Source organism: Purpureocillium takamizusanense, chromosome 12 (genome assembly GCF_022605165.1).
Source record: "Purpureocillium takamizusanense chromosome 12, complete sequence".
NCBI lineage: Eukaryota > Fungi > Ascomycota > Sordariomycetes > Hypocreales > Ophiocordycipitaceae > Purpureocillium > Purpureocillium takamizusanense.
The window spans coordinates 208084-232742 of NC_063079.1; the positions used below are offsets into that span (position 1 = coordinate 208084).

The window sequence follows — 24659 nt, forward strand, 5'->3', positions numbered from 1 at the left end:
TTATCAATCCCGGAGGCTCCAACGATGGTTTCCTTGGTTGGCCCGCGTGATCCCAATGCACAGGCAGTCGAGTTCTCTATCAACCAACACAGCCACGAATACTCTACTCTCCTACAAGGAAGGACCATGTTCGGCCAGGCCGTGGCGCCACCTTCGGTCTGGACGGAATCGGCTGCTCGCGCCCTTCGTCAGTTGCCGATCTACGCGTCAGCTGCCGGTCCGTCTCATGCGCCTGTGGAGGTAGGACAGGTGAAACTGCATGCACCCTTTGGCATAAATATTCGAAAACGGCTACGATTAACATTGCGAAAAATTACAAGTTCGAGTTGGGGCTTCGATGTGGAAAGCTACTCTGCCGATGGCGACACAGACAACGTATGCGAACTACAAGCATCAGGAACGGTCAGGTGGCAGGAAGTAGAACGTCCCGAACTGGCGCCTCATCGACCATTCCTCCGCATTCTTCACGATCGATGTCAAGAGATCCGCGAGGATCGCAGTGCCTCGACTGTGCAAGGCGCGTTTGTGAGGAGCGCCGTGGGCCCGGCGATGTACTACGATACCAGGTACTTGGCAATTCATTCCATTACATCAAACGGTCTCGAGGCTGTCGGGGAGGTTACTACACCTGCCTTCGTGACTGAATGCTCTGGGACGGCAGTGTGCGACGTACCACTTCTCGACAACTTCTTTGTCGTCTCGGAGATCCAGGCTCCCAGTCTCGGTAGGCTCGCGCCTAATCAAATGTATGTCTGCACCGGCTTTGACGCTATTGTCCCGCGGGCCCATCCCGAGGGTCCGGGGAGCGATTCAGACGGACCTTGGACGGTTCTATCCAGACTCACTCGGGACGAAGGGACCGTTTTGTGCGACATCTTTGTTTTCAGTGCACGCCACAAAGGTTTATTCCTAGCAATTCTAGGTGCAAAACTCACGCCGGTGTCGATTGATACATGGAGAGAAACGCTGGGTGCGGTGGACTACGAACATGTCGGAGGCAAGGCGGCGCTGGGCTCTCCATCCGAAACGCCCTTCTCGGCAACTCCAATTTCCTCCGTATCGAGTGACCATGCCATTGGAACAAAAGCACCGAACACTGGGGATGATATGAGCCCCAATCCGTTCACAGAGCAGACGAAGCCGGTCATGAATTCGCGCCTGGACACTGAAAGTTGTTCCAACCCCGATCCTGTGGGACTTGATAATCCTAGCGACACTTTGGCGCCGCCTGTCGAGCAGCTTTCGTCAGCAACTGGCTTTCATATGTCCAATCACGGTCAGCACGACATGGATTTGTCCAAACTGCTCACCGATCATCTGAACTGCACCGGAGCAATTCCTCCCAATGAGCCGTTAGGGACATTCGGACTGGATTCGCTAGTTGCCATACAGCTCCGGTCAGATATGGCAAAAGCGTTTGGGAACGTACCCGATCTCAAAAAGATTGATGAAAATTCCACTTATTCAGACCTCTTGCGCATGGTCTCCCGCCATGGACTAGCTAAGGGGTTAGAATCGAACGCTCGACCGGGATCATGTGTCAAGAATAAGCAAAACTTGGCTGGAGCCGGTCAGCAAAGCCACGTCTCCAACTTGGGAAGCACTGCTTCCTTGCAAGGGCCAGTTCTATTCGCGCAGACTGCTCTGGAGTTTTGCCACACCAAGGAAGAGACCAGCCGGTTTGTCCACAACGCTGGATTTGCGGATTTCTACGACGCGGCTTATCACAAGCAGGTGTCTCTGGTGCTGGCCTACATCTTGGAGGCTTTTAGCGCCTTAGGATGTGATCTCAAAATCTTGCAAGAAGGGGCGCCGTTGTCGCGCGTTCGTCACGCCCCAAAGCATCAAAAATTGGTGTCTCGATTCCACCAGATTTTGGAAGACGCAGGCCTGGTCTCTCTCTCTAATGGTCAAGCCCTTGGATGCCGAACAGCCGTACCAATACCACGAGATAGATCCGCGGCAGATCTGTACAGCGAAATTTTGGCTGAGTACCCACGTTTCCAACCGGAGCATCGCCTGCTCAACATCACTGGCTCCCGCCTAGCAGACTGCCTTTCCGGTCGAGTGGACCCACTACGGTTGCTGTTCCAGGACAAGACCTCCGTTCAGCTTCTGGAGGACGTATATACAAGCTCCCCTATGTTTGCGATGGGAAACAAAATGCTTGGAGAGTTCGTTAGCCGACTCCTCTCGAATCGTCAGTACTATAATTGCACCGAGAGGCTTCGGGTGCTCGAAGTTGGGGCGGGCACCGGCGGAACAACACAAACGGTCGTTGAGCAACTGCTAACATGTAACGCCAATTTTACTTACACGTTCACCGACGTCTCAATAGCCCTCGTATCGAGCGCGAAAAAGAAGTTTACGGCGCTATACGGACAGCAGACCCCTCAGGTCGACATGGATTTCACAGTCTTGGACATCGAGAAGACACCACCAGAGAGCATGCATCAGTCGTACGACCTGATTATCGCAGCGAACTGCGTTCACGCTACGGCAAGCCTGCGGCAGTCATGCTCGAATTTGGCCAAACTACTCCGAAACGAGACCGGCATACTGTGTCTTCTGGAACTAACACGGCCCCTGGGCTGGCTGGACTGCGTATTTGGCTTCTTGGATGGTTGGTGGCAGTTCAAGGATGGCCGACAATACCCCTTGGTTGAGGAGCAAGCGTGGAAGTCGGTACTCATGGACTCTGGTTTTCACCATGTCGACTGGACTGAGGACGGTTCACAAGAGTCACAGCATCTGCGCTTGATCGCGGCTTGGCGCTAAATCGGGCAGCGAATTTATTTAGGGAGTCGAATCGATAGATTCATTCGATGCTAGAAGAAAATACATTGCTTTACTATTTACTATTAACTTAAATCAAGCAGGTATTATATTATCTATAGTGACTATATTTATATGAGTTATATAGTTCCCTACTATATTATTTATCTATTATATTACGTCTCAATTCGCTCTATATAGCTTATAGTTGGGTTCCGGTTATCTATACGCCCGGTAGGCCTAACCACACTTAAATTAGGTCCTTATTTAGCTTAAAGTAAGAGCTACGTAAGCTTTTCTAGTTTCCTATTGCTATATTAAACTATATCCTAAATCTAGACTGCTATATAAACGCGTTATAAAACACTATAGCGCTCTGCGCCGATAATACCCGTTCCGACTAAGATAGTAGCATTAATCGTAGCCTCGCGAGCGGCTAACTCTATATTCACTCCTAGGAGTAACTACTTATCTGCATCTGTAAAATTGCGAGTTTGTCCTATAGCCTAATGCAAATAGCATTACGGAGCACTTATAGACGCGGCATAGCACTCTAGGAGATATACGGTCGAGAGAGACAAAGAGCGGACATTAAGGAAAAGGGAAGGAGAGGGTAAAGTGCAGCCGCCTAATAGCGAATGTAGATGGTTTTGAAGAACAAGCTTGCCTTCGCTATCTTAACGAACTAGTAGAAATCTATGCCTCTTAATCGATTGATCGATGCACTCGGTGACTAGTCTTATCCGATATCGTAGTAGGCCCAAGTCTCGTGAGATATTAAACGGGCGCTCGCAGGATACGAGGGTAAGTATTGAGCAACTATAATAAAGAGCATCTAAATGCTTTTATAATTACCCTTCCAGATCTAACTAATAAGCGGACATCTAAGCAGCAACTAGAATATATGAGCTATTCTATGATAATTGAGCTATTCTATAATTGACTGCCCTTTCTTTACTAGAAACAAGTAAGGGAGCAAGATTAGATCGGTTTAGAATATCCAGCCGCTAGAAGGAGCATAAGCCTTCGAAGTTACGAGATTGACACTCAGCAACTATTTCGTTTCATATGGCGGGTCAAAATAAACAGTTTGATAAACCTCTCTGTCGGTAGTGCAGATGAAGGAAGAACCGAAATTGAGGAATGCATCAGCATCACGATGTATTGGCCCGCTAAAACTCCTGTGTCAGCAGTACTGTATCGTCGTCAAATGTAGCTTTGATTATAACGTACAAAGCGCTCTCGATGATCTTCCTATAAGATCCATCCTCCCCCCAAGGCCAACCGAAGTGGCTATAATTTTGTTCGTAATTTCGGATGATGGTATCGTCGTCCGGGGCGTAGTTTTGCGCTAGTACGTAGACTTTCACGATGGGGTTGCTGTTCCCCGGCTTCATCTCGTAGGTGATATACAAGCGATGCTGCATGTTCATGGGGCTGTAGCCTGTAACGGGCTTCTCCCACTCCTCGTCATCAATGGGCTTGGGCTCGTTGAGTAAAAGATGCCATATCTCCCGCAACTTCGATAATCCTTCCAAAGCGACCGGATCTTTTAGCCGGCCATTCAGCGTCACATAGTCGCGTACCGTCTGGAAAGAGTTGCTCATGACGTGAACGTAGATTTTGACTCGTGCTGACGGCAGCATGCTTTCGGGGAGGCAATCAATGCCAACCTGCTCAACAGATCCGACACTTTGCTTCTCGGCGAGGAATCTAATAGGCTCCAGTCAGTCTCTGTTCGTATTGGCTGCATGTGGCGGTAGGGTAGCCTGGGTAGCAAGACATACTGCTCCAGCATGTCGACAGCCGTCGAGTTCTCGAATCTTTCGAGGGTGCGAAGAACTTGAAAAGTGTATTGACATGACGGAAGCCCAGTCTCGGCCTCCTTGGTTTTGGGATTGAAATAAACCTTCATGGCCTGGGACGGGCCCTCCAGATCGAAGGCTATGAAACACGAATACAATCGCGGCTGTTTGTTGGGAAGCTGTATGCGTGCTTCGCCATTGCTACTCGCCAGGTTCCGTTGGAAATACTCGAGCACCTTGGCTTGTATCTGCCGAGAGCCTTCAAGGGTTGGGTGGAAGGCAGTGATGAAGGCTTCGATCCAACCTGGCCAGACGCCAAGATGGCTGACGAGAGCGGCGAGCAACCGCTGTGAGGGGCCAAGTGCTGCGGGGTCGGCTGCGGTGCCGCTAAGGATATCGAGTGGCTCGAAGGCGTAGCGAAGCTTGGCCACACCAGAGCCGCTCAGGTTGATGCTGGGCTGCAGGGGGAAGCCACTGAACGTCAACATGCAGGGGATCTGAGTGCCAGACCCAGAAGGATGGGGCCCGAGATTGGGAAGGACAAATTCCTGCAAAAAGCGCAGCTGTGCCTCTTGGTCCGAGGCCGAGTACACTCCGCACGATTTGAGTAAGCTGGACATCATGGGAATGCAGCGCCGATTCCAATACGACAAGTCAGTTGCTGACTGGTCGACTGTGTTGCCGGGCATGATGCCAGTAGGTTCACTAGCAATATCTTAGTCTTGAGCTGAAGGCATAGCCAGTACTGGTGTCGGGCTAAGGAACGTAGATGGGTGACAAACTTTAGCTTCATTTCGACTTGAATGGATGTATCAGAATGAATACGTGTCAGGTCCGGAGTGTTAGTTTCTGAGCGGCTAAGTTGTAGGCGCTCATCAGCTTTAATACTTGTGTTGAAAGCGTGTATTGAGCTTGCCCGTGTGTGTGAAAGGGGCAACCGCTTCTACTTATCCTCACACCCGCCACAGGACTAGTGCACTAATATATAGCTACCTCAAGACCCCTGCATTCCAACAACTTGTGAGGTGAAATCGCACGTTCACACCGCGGACCAAGGTAGGTCGATACGTTCACGGGTCCCGACCGGGTCGGGGGGCGGGCCAAACCATGATTGTCAACGAAAATGGCGCAGGGGCAACAGAACTGACTTGGCCGGGCGGCATAAATCGAGTTGAGCGGCTCTGCAAGGAGCGACGTTGTCCGTGCCAACCGAACCAGTGAGGTACCTACCGACATGTAGAGTGTTGGCGCGCCCTATGCTCAGCGATCTATTCATAGATGGATGCATAGGGTGCGTCTGGTGGTCGCAAACGTCCTAGCCATAGGTACGTCACATGCCAGCAATGGACTATCTGCGCCAGGCGCGGCTGTCGCGGTGCAACTGTAGGTGCCCAACGCTACAGACCATGAGTAAGGCTCTGAAAGCTGATGGCCTGGATAACTTGACCGGGAGGATTGACGATCCAACCATGTGTGGCGGCAACCTGAATGGTGCGATTGGCACATATGACGGCTAGATATTAAACGTGACACTACATAAGACTGGGCTGTTGAGCACGGCGGGCATCATTAGCACAGCATCAAGCTATGGGATTAAGTATATTCGGCCTTGTCGTTGCGGCAGCGACCGCTTGGCTCGCGTCGTGCGTTATCGATGTGATGGTCTCGATTCCCCACGAGGACGAAGATCTACGACGGGATGTCATCGTCACTCCCGTAAGCAACCGCATCGAACAAGATGTCCTGCAAGACAGTCCTTGTTAATATACTCAGGGTAGCGGCGCAACTACAAAAGACGGGTGCATGTTCGATTCGACTTAGCGACCATAGCAGAAGAGGACGCGGATAGGAAGCTCTGAAAACGGATGGTTTTCCGTTCATCTCAGACGGGACGTGTATAAGCGGCTGTGAGCACATGAGGTCAGGGGTGACATACAGAGGGCACTCAGATCGTCGGTGGTGCATAAATGTATACGTTGCAATTGGTTGGATGAATTCCATGACATCGCTCAACCAAATCCCGTTGCATCGGTGGGGTCCCACCCCATGTGAACATCAAGCCGCTCCCTGTTGGTGTACTTCAGCAGCGCCACGGCTCGGTCCGATTCATGGACCTTCGCAAGCCTGTTCGGAAAAGAAAGTTGTATTCCGACCCTAGTTTATATCTGCCTTTGTCCGGTGGAGGGAATTGCGTGCGTGATAAATATTGATTCCTGTCCTTCAAGCCTCAAAGTTTTGCATACCAATGTTTAAATCTTACCAATCTAGAGTCAGTTATTCTCACCACGAGGCTATTTCAGCAAGTATAAAAAGTCTTCCAGCAATATACAAGTCCCAAAATGCTACCCCTGTGGGGTCATCGGCTTTGTGTCTTGGGCGTGGACTTCATCTACGGGTGCCTTCTCTATGTACCGCTACTTTTCCAGTTCCTTGGAAGACACCTCGCTAGCCCGGGAGCGAGTGCATGGGAACCGTCCCAGACACAAGAGCTCAACGGCAAGGTTGCCGTGGTGACTGGTGCCAAGTGAGTGTTGTCCCTGCCCAGCGAATGTAATTACGGAGCCGTGTTGAAAGTAATTAATTGCGCAAGCTCGGGAATAGGATTTTACACCGTCCGAGACCTGGCCTTGAAGGGCGCAAAGGTTTACTTAGCAACTCGCTCGGGTCACCGTGCGAAAATGGCGATCAAGCGTCTCCTTGACGAGAACCCTTCAGTGCCTCAAGAAAATCTGCTCTGGCTGGACCTGGACTTGTCAAACCAGGCCCATGTAGTTGCCGCAGCCCGTGAGCTTAGGGCAAAAGAGCAACGACTCGATATTTTGGGTACAGTCAATGTTTCATTCAGAAATTCCAGTCCAGGAACATGCTAAAGGTTCGCAGTGAACAATGCTGGAATTTGCCCTTACGATTACATCGAAACTAGCGATGGATTTGAATTGACCATGGCAGTGAAGTCGGACAATCCTGGAGTATATGTCACACAAACAGTGGTTACTAACAGACTCCAAGCCACGTCGGTCACTGGACGCTCACACTGTGTTTGTTGCCTTTGCTCAAAACCACGGCTGCTGAGGAGGGATCGGATGTTCGCGTTGTCACGGTAGGCTCACCTCTCAGATGCCATGTAACCAAATCGAATACATCTTGTGACTCATGTTTTCTCCAGGTTTCATCTTCGGGAGAAGCTTATTCCTCGCGCAAAAACCAGTTCACCAAAGCCAGCGATCTCAACGACCCTTGCGCCAAGCCTGGATGGGAGAACTCATGCCTCGGACAGGCACTCAGATACGGGACTACTAAGCTGGCGAACAACCTATTTGCGGCCGAGTTGCAGCGTCGCGTGGATGCAGAAGGTGCTAACATTATTTCTCTTTCTCTCAATCCCGGCAACGTGAAGACAGATGGGGCTGCCTGCGCGGTGCCATGGGTGGTACGTCCATTGATTTGGCTGTTTTTTATTGACTCGGATAAGGGGGCCCGCACTAGTGTATTTGCCGCAGCAGCCAAGGAGGTCAAGGAAAATGGTGAATCTTGGAAAGGACGCTATCTAGATGGCCCTGGAAGGGTCAAACGGCCCTCCAAGAGAGCACAGAACAGGGATACTGCTCGCTGCCTGTGGGATACTACGGCCGCAGCTGTAAAGGCGACTGGCGCTTTGGACGGGTGTCAGTAAAGGCTAGACCGCCAGGCCGGACACCGTAGAGTTAGATTCTATCAAGTCATATGTGCCAAGTCAAAGTTAGTTCAAGCAAGGTCGCAACCGACTAACTGGGAACTCGCTGATCAACTGTTCGGGTGTGACTGCGCAGAAAGATTACGACCAGCATCGGGGATTGTACTGTGGCCCCATCACAGCACCAGAAGATGAGTCCAAGCGGGCGGAAGGGCCATTCAAGTGCTTATCAAGTGTTGGCGTGAGACCAGTACATATCGGCATCAAAGTATGTGACATGTGTGAAGTTCATAGCAACAACGCGAGGGTTGGACGTCAAGTCGGTACGCTGTGGAGTCAACCCATGTACTGTAAGGCACATCCGTACAACCGTATTCTGGATCTGGATCAACGTCCACATTCCTGTACTCTGCAGTGAGTGAGTATTAAAGCAGCAGATGGCTCTCGTCGCAGTGCGCCGACAAAAGTAACAAAGTTGTCTGGGTTGTTTCAAGCTGCGCAACTATTCCGGTCTCTCATACTCACCACATCACCGAACCGAAGCACCAACTCGAGCAATGTCCCCTCATGAGATCGAATGCGGTGCCCTGGCAGGGAAGACCTGCCTCGTAACAGGAGGAGCGGTTGGCTTGGGGAGAGCTATAGCCGCAGCCTTTCTCCATGCTGGTGCCAACGTGGTCATTTGCGACGTCAACGACCACGGCTTGAAGCAGACGTCAGCCGAGCTGGGAGGCGCAGGTAACCTGACCGCCATAACGGCTGACATTACGGACCCTAGCGCAATGCGACACATATTCGATGAGATCGCCCGCAAGTTTCCATCATTGGATATTTTGATCAACAACGCCGCGATCATGGACCGTTTTGAGCCAGTTGGCGACCTCGAACTCGAACTGTGGAACAGAGTCCTTGCCGTGAACCTTACGGCACCGCTCCTACTCAGCAAATTGGCAGTTTGCGCAATGTTGCAGCAGCCTGAGCCCAAAGGGTGCATTATCAACATTGCGTCCGGAGCAGCCAAGGCTGGTTGGCTAGCAGGTAAGCCACTGCTTCCAGAGCCTTGATTCAGGTGGTTGTAAACTCGCGCATACGGACGCTAATCGGCTCGTCATGGTAAGGCGCGGCATATACCACGAGCAAGCACGGTTTGATTGGATTGACGAAAAGCACTGCGGCCTTCTACGGGCCAAAGGGTATCCGGTGCAACGCGTTGATGCTAGGTGTTCTGGGCGGGTCTACAATGAGCGATCGTTCGTGGCCCGAATACCACACCGAAGGCCGCCAGAAGGTAGCCGAGCTACTTGCCGGCCATGCGCCACAGTTATGTGACGTGAGGGATGTGGCAGCGTTGTGTGTGTCCTTGTGCTGTCGACCCGGATGGAATATTGTCAATGGTGCCTCGATTGCTGCGGACCATGGATGGACGAGCATGGTAGGCTAAAGGCATAGGGCTTTAGCTTTAGATAAACTGAAGCGTCCGGTTAATTGGTCGCCGCGATAAAATTTCTTTTCAGTAGACAAGAGAATGCAAGGGAGGCATGCCTTATACCTTGAGGAATGAAGTCCCGAAAGCATTCTTATGGGCCGTCTTCTTCCCTCCTGGCTGGATTTGAGAAGTAAAAAATGATATTTAACTCGCTAGTCAAGCTGTGACATACGGCTGGAGGCCAGAGCTGCTGCCGGTGATTCTAAGCCGGTTCAACAGCCAGAGAGCGGTGCCGATATCAAGGCCACCAAGGGAGACTGCTGAGCTCCATGGGACCATTGAGGAGACCCACGCCCAGCTGCTCAAGCTCAACCCGAACTGGGACTCGGATTTCCCCAGGAACGTCACCACTGCCTTGACATAGCGCGCCTTTGACAAGGACTCGGGGTACACCTGCGAGCCGAGATGGGGATACGGAGGAGTCGGAGTCCTCCAGGATATCGTCAACGATCTAGACGGGGACCCGGCATCCCACTTCTGCGAGCGGGACCCAGTGCCTTCGCAAAGGTCAGCTGCTGATGGGATACAGCTGTCTGGTGGCGCAATGATGTAGGTCTTGCTTGACCTTCAATGTCGTGCCACCCACTCAAACGAGTCAGGCGGTGCGTCTGACGTGCCAACGCATACTAAACAAAGGATAGAGCTCTCAGCTCGTACAGTGTGATCGCAAATTCCATTGCCTTCATCTGTCACTGTTACGTGGCCTCCAAGTCTGCCACGATCGCTGATCGGGTGTTTCACCCGGACAACTGGAATGTCCTTGTCTGCAGCGACGACTGCTAGGACGTTGATGCCAAGAGCCCAACTCACCTGTATATACTTTATTAATATAGTGATGACTACAGACTGAACTTTGACAACCAGCTCGGGAGTCAGCTGGTCTTGGGAACAGGCGGCGCAATGGCGATCTACGGTGGCGCAAAGCCTCCGGCACACCGGTAGCCATCAACCGAATCTTCAGGCGACAATCGACCTGGTGTTTTGGAACGTAGCTACAGGATCAGGCGCAGGTCAACGCGGGCATGAGGCGGGGTAGACGCATGGAGCCCGTTGGGGCAAAGCTGCACGACTTGACATGTGCCGCCCTGGAAGATGCAGGCGAAGCGCGACATGGCATCCAGCGGCGGAGTCATGTAGCCGCCACAAGTATATATCGCTGTTCATCCTGCAGACCAGACATTATCAATCACAAGCTTCTCGATCGTATCGTCCATAATGCCAGCAGAAACTCCAGTACCATTTTCTGTGCTCGGAAAGACGGCCGTCGTCACGGGCGCCGGTTCCGGTACGTCCAACTTGTACTTCGTTTTGTATCTCGTTCAACAGCTAACTTCCCAAAGGCATCAATCTTGCATTTGCCCGCCTCCTACTCAACAGCGGGTGCAATGTCGTCTTTGCCGGCTTGGCCCTTCGCCCCGAAGCAGAGGACCTAGTCTCACGACACAGCGACAAAGCGAGCACCCCCCGCGCTGTCTTCGTCAAGACCGATGTGACGTCGTGGTCCGATCTCCGCAACATGTTTGACGTGGCCGTTGCCGAGTTTGGTAGCTTCGACGTTGTGTGTCCAGGAGCTGGCATCTATGAACCGAACTGTAGCAATTTCTGGCATCCGCCAGGGTCGGCCGAGAGCAAGGACGATATCGATGGCAACAGCTATAAGCTACTCGACATTAATATTACGCACCCTATTCGAACGACTCAGCTCGCGCTTCAGTTCTGGCTCCATCCACCTCAAGCTGCAAGTACGTCTCGCCCATCGCCGGAGAGAGTGTCAGTCAAGAATCAGAAACGAGTGATTCTCATCTCTTCCATTGCGGCGCAAATGCCGACTTTCTTTGCGCCACTGTATGGCGCTTCCAAAGGTGCCATCACCGGGTTTACTCGCACCCTGGCTGCTCTGGAGCCGATAATGGGCGTGCGCGTCAACGCTGTTGCGCCGGGGCTGGTTCGCACGCCCATGTGGACCGACAACCCGGGGAAGTTGGCTATCGTCGACGAAGAAAAGGATGGATGGGTTATGCCCGAAGAGGTGGCAAGGGCAATGCTGGATTGCGTCGAAAAAGAATCGCTCATCGGGGGAACTGTTCTCGAGGTGGGCAAGAACAGCACCCGGCCTGTTGCTATGTTCAATGACCCAGGACCAGACAGAAGGCCTGGCACAGGCTTTGTAGCCAGCAACGCGGCACAAGCCGTGCATCTTGTCTTGGATTGGCTGGCCGATGACAACATCTGGAAGGCTCCCTAAAGCTCTGGCACGGTAGGCTACAAGCACTCGGAGCCGGAAGGGAAGAGTCAATATGCTCAGCACTTGGGCAATCTGAATGACCCCGACAGCAAGTTCTGAAATAATCCATGGGGATCATACTTCTGGGCAACCTGCCGCATGAATAGGACGTTGTCTTCTCCGTAGCTGCTGAGAGCGTCCTGACTTGGGTCCGCGTAATTGACATATATCCAAGGAACGATGGCTGAGATTGACTCCGCATATCGCTTCAAATTCGCCGTCATGATGCGGCATCGGTCGTAAATGATTGACTCTTGCTCAGTGGTGCGACATGACGCGGCACAAAGCCAGAGCAGAGAATTGTCCTTGACCATGTCGAGGCCGAGGACGTTGCCGCCCTTCACGGCTCCAATATCGGCGAACAATGTGGGTAGAGGCTGGAACAGGCTCTGAGTGACAAGATCGTCCGCCGGGATGCTCTGGAGCAAATCTTCGACTAGGGTTTCGTGCATCTCGGCTGCGGCTTTGACGACACGCTTGTCGTTGCGAAAGGTTAGGGTAAACCATACGTTTCTGTGACAAATTTGAGCCGTTGGCGGCTGAAGCTGCAGCGGTAAGATGTGAGGAGCACCTTACCTCAAGCCAGAAGGAAGAATGTAGTCGTTGGCGATGCCGCTCATCGTACGTGTCTTGAGGTCGCTGAAGAACGCCGGAATCCTCTGCACCTCATCAAACACACGAGCCTCCTGCACTCCGTCCGTGTCGACCAGGACGTGGGCCACGATGATGTCGGAGGATAAGCTTGGTTGGTGTGTGAAGTTGATAATGAAGGCTGCTTCTGGATGTCTGTGGTTGTCGCTGGTGAAGTTGACGAGAGAATCGATCAAGGCGTCGGTGCATGACGCATGTGAGGCTCCAAGCCCGCCCCAGAGCTTCGGTGCGACGAATGCGTGGACGTCAAACCTTGTGATGTGACGATGCCAAAGTTGCTCAAGCCGCCCTTGAGAGCTCTCCACAAGTCTTCATTGGCGTTTTCATTAGCCTCAACAATCGTGCCGTTGGCGAGAACAACTTCGGCGTTGACAACATTGTCGCAGGCGAAGCCCTTTCGATCGGCGTAGTATGAGTTCCCGCCGCCAGTCAAGAGGCCCCCGACACCGACGTCGGCATCCCGGCCGCCTGCGACCATGACGCCTTCCGACTCGAGGACTTTGTAGACGTTGCCCCATGTCTGCGCAGGTCCAATAGAGGCGACCTTGAGGATGGGGTTGTAGGAAACCGCGTTGAAGTAGACGAGGTCAATGGTGACGCCGTCGACGATGTTGCTCCCACCTGCCCAGTGGCTGTGACCACCGCTCCTAACGGCAAAGCCGCCGTGACCACAACGAGCCAATGCTTGAAGCGTGACGGCGACATCTTGCTTGGTTCGGGGCTGGATAATGCAACATGGTCGCAGACGTGAGCTTGCTGACCACCACGATTCGATTCGCGCCTCATATTGTGTGTCCCCGGGCAAGAGCATTTGTTCTCGGAGTCCGGCCGCGATGAGAGCATCGCACTCCCGATACAGACATGTGTTAGCAGAAGAGTGGGAAGGTTGAAACGCATGTACGAGAATGACAGTAGCCGATGCCTGGCTTCAATAGCAGGCGGTGGCATCGTGCCCAGGTCAACCTCAATCGGCGGCACGGACGCACCTGTGGATTGCCTGCCATTATTCCCAATCGATGCACGACAACCGAGGGCCGTCTCAGGGAAGCTGCGCTGGGTATCAACGCTATGAGCGGAAGACATTCAGCGGAACATCTTCTATTTGTATATGAATCTTGTTACAACCACATGAAAGGAACGCCACCCCGCCCGAGTTTCATTGTATCACCACTGTCAGTAGAGGGATTCCGAGCTGGACGCTAAATTGCTCTTCTGCATGTAATGCCAAGCTTGCTGTGACAGTTTATTAGTAAACATTCGCCAACCCAGTCCGATCGCAGCCCGCCGTACTCCATGAGGGTTGCGCGCCGAAGATTGTTGCCCTGTTAAGGACCTGAAGAGACGGCGATTGAGGCAGTAGTACGGTTCGTGTATACATAACTCGGGCCGAGCAACCAGTAATTCGGAACCCCTATTTGGCGCCATGCCTGTTCGCGGGGGCGTGAATGAGCATTGCCCGTTCTCTAAATCCTCTGCAGTGTTGTGGGCACATGTATCAATGGATAGGGGTGCCGACCGCAAACCGCTGTGCAAGCGCATTGTCTCCAGGAAAGTGCCACTCACGGCGATCAACATGGGAAGCGCATTGTCTCATGCTTTGCCAGTCCGTAGTGTCTGGCTTTGTTACGATCCCAAACGTATCAGGCTTGCCAGGCAAATGGTACGTTGAATCACTCGACCGCCCGTGACCTCGGCGATGACGTTTCCACACTGCGGAGAGGCGTCGGCGATGTCGAGCCACTGGACTTGAGTGACGGGATGGCATATTATCGTGGCTTATGACAGGCCGGCCATTTACACTTTTGGCGCTGCAACGCCAACGGGGATTGACGCATTGCAACAGGTTCGCATCTGCTGGGGCGCTGCTGTACTGGCAGCTGAACATCGGCGACGAGAGCTGACATTGTGCCACGATGCCCGCCGACCACTCCGGTGAGCTCGGCGACCTCCACAATACCAGCTTGGCGATTGCCACGGCTGTCGGCGACTGTCTCTTACATGGAGCACCCGCCCCCGTCTCATGACATATTTGAAGAGAACAGTGTTCTGCCGCATAAAGTGAAAATGAATGGTATTCGCTGCAGCGCGAGCATGTGAAGTCTTGGTTCCTCTCTCATCAAACCTCTGGTCACGTACCTGCGACACTACTAGCCATTTGCAACCGGCGACAACCCCCTCAAGGCCAAATCAAGCCCGGCTTGCCCAAACGCATCTTGGCGAAATGGCGAACCAGCCGCGAATTCACGACCTGCACGACCCCAAAACTGGAACCTGGCAGTACGTGGTGGCGGACTCCGCGACTAAGGTAGCCGCCATCATCGACCCGGTGCTCGACTTCGATGCTGCCACTGCTAGAGTCAGCACGAGCAATGCGGATTCACTCGTGGCCCTTGTAAAAGAAAACGGCTACACGATTGACCTAATTCTCGAAACGCATGCTCACGCGGACCACCTTACAGCGGCTGGCTACCTCCAGGAGGAGCTGCGCAAGACGCAGGACAAGCAGCCGAGAATAGGCATTGGAAAACACATCAAGCAAGTACAAGAACGGTTCGGTCAGAGATATCAAGTTGGTCACGAAGAGTATGATGATGCATTCGACTTTTTATACGACGATGGAGACCAAATTACCATTGGTGGCCTTACCGGAACTGTTCTCCATCTGCCCGGCCACACTCCCGACCATGTTGGGTATCGCATTGGAGGTAGGTGGCATTCAGACTGATACAAACATTCGATACAAAATAGTAGCTCATATCCGAGTCAGACAACATTTTCTGCGGAGACTCTCTCTTCAATGCCGACGTGGGTTCTGCCCGTTGCGACTTTCCCGGCGGCGACGCCAGACAGCTCTTCGCTTCGGTCCGGAAGCTCTTGAGCCACCCTGAACAGTTCAAAATTTGGACGGGTCACGACTATCCACCCGAAACCCGTGACGGTCCCGTATCGGCAATGACGGTCGGCGAACAACGCGCACGCAATAAGCATCTTAAAGATGGTGTCGTCGAGGACGAGTTTGTCAAGTGGAGGACCGAACGCGACGCCACACTGTCGGAACCGCGCCTGATCCATCACGCGCTACAGTTCAACATTCGGGCTGGCAAACTCCCTGCAAAAAGTGCAGCTGGTGATCGCTTGTTGCACCTGCCTATTAAGACAGAGAAGTCCTGGTAATTATATCGGCGCCTTAGTGACCGGCTAGCAGTTTAACATCTCTCAATGCTCACCTATGCCATATCTCAAATTTACTTATGCCCTCCTATTTGCAGTAGAGCCCTACTTTGTGCCTCATTATTTTAGGCTCGTGCGATACCATTATAGTCACCGCTCTAAATTTTAGGCTTCCGTGGTTTATATACACCTTCTGCCTTAATGTCACTCTCGTTGTTAGTGATCGGTGGCCGTATCGCTGTTATTCAACAGCCACGCATGGGGCACCCCGGGAATGCGCGTGCACAAGCATGATCTTTTGGGGTTAAAAGGCTTGGTAGAGGCAATGACATCTACCTTATGGTGGGCAAGATATCAATTAACGGATTCTCAGGCCGTCTCTCTACCTATCCGAAAAAGTAGTTCTGGGTCCCATTCTTCCGGATGAGGAACTCCTTCATGTTCTTCGTATTCTCTACACACCAACTTGCCTCCATCACTACAGAGGATAGTATCTAGAAGTCAACGGTCAGTATTATAAGTTTCGATATCCAGGTGACATAAGGGCTAGTTCAGCTTACTGAGGTCGATAGACGACTCTGTAATCGCCGACTGTCCAGGCTTTGCAGATAGTGCATCACTCCAGCAAAAGGCCTGCAATATGTTCTTCTTCCCTGATCTATGAAGGTACCAGTGCCAACAAGAACCTGTGAATCTGTACAAATGTAAGCGGTAGAGCACTTACCGAGGGAATGGCAATGCACTGAAGACTCACCCTGTTCCACGGACTAGCTGTCCAGACCTGAAGCCGATGCAAGCGTCAAGATCTATACCAAAAGAGTCGACAAGCTCCGAGACCCAAGGTTGTTCCCCCTGTTCGCATTGCCCATACTTGAGATAAAAGTTTGAGCCATCGATGCTAGGGATGCCAAAGCAAGTTTCATTGAATCTTTGGCAACTCGGGGCGGGTGTCGAGATTGCTTCACCAACCTGAACGGACTCAACAGCTCTAGCTGCAGTCCATGAGGCCATAAACAGAGTCGTCAGAGTATAAATGAGCATTTTGCTTTGAAGATTGTGAGTGGAATTATGTTTAGAGATGAAGAGCAGCTGTTGACAGAGCTCATCCTGTAGTCAGCTTTATAATCGCAAGCGGCTGACAGTTGAGATATATACTCGAAGTCCTTCGAGCTGGGTGTCGCGAAGTAGGTTAAGCGACCCCACAGAGTAACCTCGGCAAATCCAGGGTCTTGCGCAATATCTGGTAATACCACGTCTTGGCTGCGCATGCTGGCATGATCAGGCATAGGCATGGGCACGGTGTTGTAAGCCAAGCGAGCGCGGTGTGACCTCAAGTGTAATGCTATACCTCTGACGTTGTCTTATTACATGTATAATGAAACAACATAAGGTCGGGGGCTCTGTATGCGATGCTAGCTTGCAAACTTAAGCGAGATTATGCGTTTGGGTTCCCATTAAATGCCAAGAGGTTAAGCGTGCCCTTTGGGATGTTCTGAATGATGTCTTTCGTGGCCAAGTCCTGTATGCGCTTGCAGAGCTGCTCCCCGCCTGCGCTTCCTTCCCACCCCGCAAGGTAGCATCCCAGTCCCGTAATGTACGCGGCGGACGTCGAAGTGCCCGAGATAGTGTTCTGCAAGACCCTTTGTCAGTGCGAAAGAACCATTGGAGGGTGGCAATCTACTAACCGTTCCCCCTCTGAGCCATGTAGATGTTATACCCTCCCCTGGGGCAAAAATGTCAACGATGGGGCCATAGTTGGACGAGCTCAGCCTGGTATCCGAACGGGTTGTTCCCCCGACGGTGCACACCGTCGGCTCCGAAGCCGGCGAGTACTTTGACGCATCTGAGTTGTCGCCACCGGCAGCCACAGAGGTGAAGACGCCCGCCTTGACGAGTGACGCTGCGGCGGAATTGACGGCGGCGGAGAAGCCGCCGCCCAAGCTCAAGTTGGCCATGGCACCCTTGGGACAGTTCCGCGTCTTCCAGTCCTTGGCCACAAAGTCCATGCCGCCAATGATGTTGGAGTAGGTCCCGCTGCCGCTATTGTCGAGGACTTTGACCCCGTAGATTTTTGTTTTCTTTGCGACGCCAAAAGTCTTGCTGCCGATGATACCGGCAAGATGTGTTCCGTGGCCGTTTCCGTCCGTCGTATCGTTGACAAAGGACTTGAGAACTTGAGCACGATTCCCAAACTCCTATTGTAACACGTGTCAGTCGATTGGCAGTAAGGTTTCGAGTCGGAGATGGGAATACCGGATGGGCAACGTCGATGCCCGTGTCGATGATGTACGCGCAAGTCCCGAGGCCGGCGCTCTCATCGTATATATAGCTCGTGCCGACTCGTTGCCGGTGTGAGATGCGAACGAGTCCCCACGGCGCGTTGGGTTGCTCAATAAACCCGTTGATAGACGCAATGCCATCACGTTCAACGTACTCAACCTAGATTCTTCTATGAGAAAGGCTTGGTCCAGCTCTCGGGTAACCTTTGCAGACTCACATCAGGTCGACGACGGAGCGCCTCGAGACTTTGGTCATCTAGCTCCGTCGCGAAGCCGTGGAATGCGTGTGTGTAAACGTGACTCGCCCGCTCCATGAAGAAGCTCAGTTGCACATCGGTCTGTGTGGTCATCACCCCATCTTTGAGTTTCACGATGTAGCGGCCCGGAATGGCGTGACCGCCAGTTTCGAGCAGAGGTGCCAAAACATTGCGGTTGGCCGCTACAGATGAAGCCTGAGCGGCGAGGATGAAGAGCAGTGGCAGAGCCAACATGACTACCGTGATGCAGACGAGTGCTTGTACAATCACCACATTGGGTGTCGAGAAATGATGGCATCTTTGCTGATTTTATCTACCTTTTGGGTCATATTATCGCGCAGCTCCGCCTGGAGAGGGCGCGCTGGCGTCGAATTAGAGTGTACCACTCACATGCTCGGTTGGGATGGCCATAGATCAAACGGGCGGGAGGATCAAGAAGGCGTGCTGTAAAACTCAGCGGCCTTCCTGATTGAAGATGGCCGGTGCGGGGAGGGTAGCAGTGAGGCTGGACGATCGCCCAAAAATACCGGACCTGCCTGTCAAAGCAGTCCTTCTAAAGGAGCTGGATCTTATCATCGCAGTCGAGGAAGATACAGAGTCAGCTCAGACAGGCTTGCACCGGTTTCGAAAGTCCATGTCATAGCTCGAACTACATCTTCAGCTCAATTGCGCGTCAAATTCTTCCAGCGCCTCTCAACGGCTACAAACTCCTTCAAATGCCTCCCATCCCACGTTCCCCGTCTGACGACTAGCTGTCCCCTTCAATCCGAAGGCCCCGTGTCATGCTTCTCACCAGTCAGGTGGTCCGTGACACCCGGTATTTCGTTTCTGCACCATAGGTTACCTCCTTCCTTGGTCAGGAGCGGCCCATATTTGCGCAAGTCATCATCGTCGAAGCACCCCACTGCAAGGTTGATGAGCTTGCTCGTTTCTCTGCGGAAGAATATGTAGCTGCCGCAGTTACAGCAGAAGCCTCGGTGGTTTCCCGGCGCTGCTTGATACGTTCGCAGCGTCGAATCGGCGTCGAACACGACGTCGACCTTCTTGAACTGATGGAAGCGGAACATGAGGGAGCCGGTCACCTTGCGGCACCACGAGCACTGGCAGGTACCGATCTAGGCATTTGCCCGTCAGGCGCATGCGACGTGTCAGCGAACGCGTCCGTGTTATGTTTTCGGGAAGGTGGTTGTCGTGGCTGCAGGCATGCTTGAGCAATAAGGGCGTGACCCTTGAGCACGACGTACCGCATCGTCAAAGTCATGGTCCTGAGGGACGGTGATGGTATACCGGACCGACCCGCAAAGACAACCGCCGGAGATAGTCTTGGGTTTCTCGATTGTGGCCATGGGACTTTCGTTGCCGCTTTGGCTACTCGATCATGAGGAGGCGAGAGTCTGTGAGTGCACGATCAGTGAAGCATGACTCTATCATGAGGTCTTACATAGTCGTATTTGTATTCGCATCTGAGGCGATGCTCTCAGCCTCTTTCACCAGATTTGGAAGGTGCTCAAAGACATCAACCTGCGTGTCGAAATTTCACAAACTTGCGGTACCTCCGTTTAAATCTGGCTTTGAGGTACAAGTACTCTGGCCACCGTCTTACTTCTAATTCGAACGACATCGGGCAAGCTGTATTATTTAGTCCAGCCAAGAGCCCTGAAGGGAAATGTGCTACTTCAACTCTTTTCCAGTAACGATCAAGGACGAAATGCTTGCCTGAGAGCTGACAGACAGAGCTGGCCATGAGTAAACAAGCGACAAACCTGCAGGGATTTGAGCAAGAACGGTGCGTCTTTGGAGGCGAGCGAAGCGCTAGGGGCGGGGTATCTCCAGGTGGCTCGAGTGAGTGAATCAATACGAAATACGGCGTCTCCGTTGCATCTGCCGTCAGGGAACCAAACGTTCGCTCCTTGTCTTGAAAGGTGCAGTCTGGATAAAGTACATTCTCTATTCCTCCTGTCTATCGCACCAACTGTCGGCGCCTCAAACAGCCTTTAAGCTCCTGGCAAAGTCTTCCACGGTATCGCGAAAGGGCTGGTCAGGCACAAATCCGATCGCCAGCGCCCGCGAAATGTCAAACTCGAACGGCCAGCTGTCGAGCATCGCCTTGATCTCCGGTGTCGCGTCCTCCCTCTTGATCAGCCGGAGCGCCTCCTCTCCTCCGACGTCGCGCAGCGCCTGCAGCATGCTGCCAACCGTCTCCGTGATGCCAGGCAGAAGCACCTGCCGCACATGCGGTGGCATACACTCTGGAGGGAGCGTGAGGCACAGCACGAGGTTGCGGACGAGCGTCCTCGGCGAGCAGAGCCAGCACTTGAAGTCGTCTGGGCAGGGCAGCACACTCTCCTTGCCCTGAAGCGGCTCGCGGATGATGCCGCTCATCCAACTGCTCGCCGCCTGCGTAGGCTTGCCCGGACGGACCGTGATGCTGGGAAACCGTAGCGTGAAGCCAATGATGTGCCCGCGGCGGTTGTAGTCGTTGACGGCGGCTTCGATCATGATCTTTTGCGTGCCGTAGCTGCTCTGGGGCGTGCACACCGTGTCCTCGGACGGCATGGAAGGCAGCGGCTGTCCGTACGCGGCGCAGGACGAGGCGTAGATGAACCGGACTCCGGGGCACGTCTTGCGGATCTCTTCCAGGAGGCGCAGCGTGCTGTGCAGGTTCACGCGGTAGCCCAAGTCAAAGTCGTCCTCGCTGCCCGCTGACATGATGCCGTGAAATGCGTACACGGCGTCGAGGTCCTTGGACAGGACAGCGCCAGGCTCCTCGTAGAGGTCGGCCTTGGTGCACGTTGCGTTGTCCCGGTTCGCAGCAGCGGCGGCGGCTGGAACGGTCGGCTCGACGATGTCTGTCAGGTGTACTTGATGCCCATCGTTGAGAAGCTGCTCGGCGAGGGCCTGGCCGACAAAGCCCCCCGCCCCCGTGATGAGAACCTTCATGGTGGGCGCGCTCGATGCTTTCGAGCACACAATCAAGAAAGATGAGTCCACGCCGCGGGTTCTTTTGTTGCTTAATATCTGGTGAGCGGCACTGACGACCCCTCACCATTGCTTTATGCAACTGCGCGAAGCATCGTCGAGTTTGTTACCGACCTGCGCCCCGCTCAGCTGCCGCTGCTCGGGCTTGTGTCCGACGCGCGGAGAACGCCCCGTCAATTCATGCATGCACTTGGTCGCGGGGAAATAAATTCCAGTGCTTGAAAACCTCCGTTGGAGACACTGGACAGGAAGCGGGCAGGGGGCCGGAAAGCGACGAACGACAGGCTTCGCTCGGCATGAATCATGGCACGCCACCTCGCAAGGGCAGAGAACGGGATGGCCGCACTTGGCAGCAGCAGTAAGACGCGCCTGGTTCCCCCCGCAAACAAGGAGACCCGCCTCGGTGTCAGATCGTCCGACTCGGGGGGGCTGGTGGTGTCACGGCTGCATCACGACAGCATCGGGAAGGGGGGAGGAGGGCGCTACTGCCAGCAACAAACCCCGTCATTGTAGGGAACAGACTTTCGTCTCGTCCGCAGAGTGGACTTATTAGCCGCGGCGGCAGGCAAAACAAGCTCCAGGAACGCCACGCGGGCTAGCAGTGGGAACCAGCCGAGCAAGTGAGCATCCTGGGTCCCGCTGTGAATTCTGGGGATCGAACATTGCGGGGGAAAGCCGGCAGTTGCCCACGGTGTTGAGTCCGCCGTGAGTCCGGTCTGGTCTCGTGGGTGCGACGCAACTCCGCTGTCCTTCTGGAACGGCACACGTATTAAGTTAGTTATAAAGTCGGCTACCGCACATGTCCACCAGCTTTTCGTCAGGGGGCATGAGAATCCACCCTTCCCCACCGCTCATCGCACACATTTGCATCATCAGACGAACAGCCCGAGCCATGACATCTGTCAAAGAGCAGCAGGTCGATCAGATTGAGCGCCGTGCTGCCTTTGCCAAGGAACACGATGGCGTCGTCCCCGGCGCCAACGAGGCCGACCGCGAGTTCTTCCTCGAATTCGCCTCCAAGGGCGAGGAATGGCGGTCGCTCCACGAGAAGAAGCTTCTTCGACGCATCGATTTGCACCTGATGCCGTTCCTCGTCATCATGTACCTGCTCAATTTCCTCGACCGCTCGAATCTCGCACAAGCACGCCAGGGGACACTGGAGAAGGACCTGGGCATGAAGGGCACAGACTTTAACCTGGCAACGAGCATCTTCTTCGTCGGCTACCTGCTCATGCAGCTGCCGTCGAACCTGCTCATCACCAGAGTGCGGCCGTCGCTGTATCTGTCCGCTTCTGTGCTTCTGTGGGGGGTCGTGTCGACCTGTAACGCGGCGACCCATAACTTTACCCAGCTGGTGGTGACGAGGTTCTTTTTGGGTGAGCATCATCACGTCTCTGGAATAGACTGCTTCATCAGCCGCCGCCGCGCGACATGTAACTCATAATGCTTCGCAGGCTTTGTCGAGGCGCCATTCTTTCCGGGTGCCGTCTTCTTGATGTCCTCATGGTATACTCGGGCCGAGCTCACGCGACGTGTGGCGTGGTTTTACTGCGGCAACGCCCTCGCCAACATGTTTGGCGGCTTGATTGCGTACGGGGTGTTGAAGGACTTGTCGGGCACTGCTGGCATTGCGGGATGGGTACGTTGCTCTGGACGCGGCGACGCGGCTATATACCCCAACCCCCACCCCCAGGAGTCGTTCAATGCTGACAAGGGCTTTGCTTCGATGGCACCCAGCGCTGGCTCTTCATCGTGGAAGGCGTCGTGACAATCGGTGTCGCGTTTGTGGCCGCCTTTGTGCTGCCCGACTATCCCGCGACGACACGATGGCTGAGCGACGAGGACAAGGCGTTTGCGGCCTGGCGACTCCTGGTCGATGTCAACGAGGCCGATGAGCGCAAGGCCACGACCATCTGGCAGGGCGTCAAGCTTGCGCTGCTGGACTATAGGCTTTACGTCTTTGTGCTGTTCACGCATCTGAGTATCCTGGCCATGACGTTTCAGTACTTTTTCCCTAGCATCGTGCAGACGCTCGGCTACGACAAGCTCATAACGCTGCTTCTGACAGTGCCCGGTGCGTTTTTACACCATCATACTTGGTAAACGACGAAACACCAACGGTGCTAACTGTTGTCTCTCGTTAGCTTGGTTCGCGACATTCATCGTGGCCGTCTTTGTCAACTGGACGGCGGCGCACTACAACGACCGCTCCATCCACATCTTCTGCCTCATGATCCTCGCCACGGCGGGCAACGTGATCGCAACGGCGTCGACGTCGACGGGCGCGCGCTTCTTCGCCATGTTCCTCATGCCCGTCGGAGCCGTGTCGACGTACACGCTGGTGGTCGGGTGGGTGGCCAACTCGTTCCCCCGGCCGCTCGTCAAGCGCTCCGCCGTCATCGCCATCGCCAACATGATTGGCAACACGGCGTCCATCTACGGCAGCTACATGTACGACGAGAAGACGGGCCCGCAGTACGTGCCGGGCGGGAGCGCAAACGCCGTCATCAGCTTCCTCGTCGCGGTGCTGGCGATTGTGCTGCGGTACATTCACAAGTGGGAGAACGAGAAGCTGGAGAGGGCGGAGAGGGAGACGGCCGAGGAGGACGGCGAGGTGGCACAGGACGCTCCCACCGGCTTCCGCTACATCTATTAGCGAAGGGTATTATGATTCAGGGTAATGAATGAATAGCGTGATGATTGATTGCGGCGAGGTCTTGCCGACTCTTCCATGATGCTTTCTGTAGAGAGTGTAACGGTATGTAACGGTGTCTACGCATGATAGCCAACTTGAAGGATTATGAGTGTGTTGTCCGCCCAACCAGCAACCGCCGCATTGCCTGATTGTGTTTCTGCTGCATCGCAAGATTTATTACATTGATGCATTCACGGCAACCATCGCCAATTTCATCCCCAAAAACAGCCTCTACCTTATCTGACGCCAGCCATCGCATTGGCAAATTGATGCAATCTCGACCTGCACGAAATGTTGATACCGTTTTTAAAAAAGTACAATAATGAACAGGGTAGTTCAATGTTGCTGACCTGGTGCCGAAAGTAAGTAATCAGCAACCAAACTCACAAGCCAGCGCAGTGTGCCAGAAGTAGACTTTGCCGTTGTGGGTCTCCTCTTCGCTAGTTTCCGCGCTGTATGACTTTGTTGCGTCACATTCCATCAGACAAGAAGAAAACGGCCGCCTTGCGCACCGGGACTCGCGCGCAAATCTCACAAAGACATCACTTCCAAGATGTTGCGCTGAGACGACGACGCGGCGAAGGCACACTCCCGCGAGAAACCA

The 24659-nt window shown here is 53.7% G+C and overlaps 8 protein-coding genes across 8 annotated transcripts; 3 read left to right on the forward strand and 5 right to left on the reverse strand.

Moving 5' to 3' along the window:
• Positions 1-3947: 3947 nt before the first annotated feature.
• Positions 3948-5269, reverse strand: JDV02_010276 (uncharacterized protein; the record flags this gene model as incomplete). Its single annotated transcript, XM_047992008.1, has 2 exons — positions 3948-4488; positions 4563-5269. The coding sequence occupies 2 exons, from the start codon at positions 5267-5269 to the stop codon at positions 3948-3950; spliced, it is 1248 nt and encodes a 415-aa protein (XP_047848021.1).
• A 5635-nt stretch (positions 5270-10904) lies between these two features.
• JDV02_010277 (uncharacterized protein) lies at positions 10905-12187 on the forward strand. The gene is made up of 2 exons (XM_047992009.1): positions 10905-11024; positions 11080-12187. The coding sequence occupies exons 1-2, from the start codon at positions 10955-10957 to the stop codon at positions 11982-11984; spliced, it is 975 nt and encodes a 324-aa protein (XP_047848022.1). The 5' UTR covers positions 10905-10954; the 3' UTR covers positions 11985-12187.
• On the reverse strand, positions 12041-13485 carry JDV02_010278 (uncharacterized protein; the record flags this gene model as incomplete). The annotated part of the gene is made up of 3 exons (XM_047992010.1): positions 12041-12536; positions 12600-12801; positions 12927-13485. The coding sequence occupies 3 exons, from the start codon at positions 13483-13485 to the stop codon at positions 12041-12043; spliced, it is 1257 nt and encodes a 418-aa protein (XP_047848023.1).
• A 1410-nt stretch (positions 13486-14895) lies between these two features.
• JDV02_010279 (uncharacterized protein) lies at positions 14896-15848 on the forward strand (the record flags this gene model as incomplete). Its single annotated transcript, XM_047992011.1, has 2 exons — positions 14896-15379; positions 15442-15848. 2 exons carry the CDS (start codon positions 14896-14898, stop codon positions 15846-15848), a joined length of 891 nt encoding a protein of 296 aa, XP_047848024.1.
• A 1296-nt stretch (positions 15849-17144) lies between these two features.
• On the reverse strand, positions 17145-18625 carry JDV02_010280 (uncharacterized protein). The gene is made up of 4 exons (XM_047992012.1): positions 18343-18625; positions 18099-18284; positions 17531-18040; positions 17145-17475 (listed from the first exon to the last, which is right to left on the reverse strand). The coding sequence occupies exons 1-4, from the start codon at positions 18613-18615 to the stop codon at positions 17281-17283; spliced, it is 1164 nt and encodes a 387-aa protein (XP_047848025.1). The 5' UTR covers positions 18616-18625; the 3' UTR covers positions 17145-17280.
• A 517-nt stretch (positions 18626-19142) lies between these two features.
• Positions 19143-19782, reverse strand: JDV02_010281 (uncharacterized protein; the record flags this gene model as incomplete). Its single annotated transcript, XM_047992013.1, has 2 exons — positions 19626-19782; positions 19143-19496 (listed from the first exon to the last, which is right to left on the reverse strand). The coding sequence occupies exons 1-2, from the start codon at positions 19725-19727 to the stop codon at positions 19143-19145; spliced, it is 456 nt and encodes a 151-aa protein (XP_047848026.1). The 5' UTR covers positions 19728-19782.
• Positions 19783-20284: 502 nt separating this feature from the next.
• On the reverse strand, positions 20285-21823 carry JDV02_010282 (uncharacterized protein). Its single transcript, XM_047992014.1, has one exon. It carries the CDS (start codon positions 21319-21321, stop codon positions 20365-20367), a length of 957 nt encoding a protein of 318 aa, XP_047848027.1. The 5' UTR covers positions 21322-21823; the 3' UTR covers positions 20285-20364.
• On the forward strand, positions 21623-24053 carry JDV02_010283 (uncharacterized protein). The gene is made up of 4 exons (XM_047992015.1): positions 21623-22736; positions 22815-22999; positions 23098-23434; positions 23505-24053. Exons 1-4 carry the CDS (start codon positions 22160-22162, stop codon positions 24014-24016), a joined length of 1611 nt encoding a protein of 536 aa, XP_047848028.1. The 5' UTR covers positions 21623-22159; the 3' UTR covers positions 24017-24053.
• Positions 24054-24659: the final 606 nt, after the last annotated feature.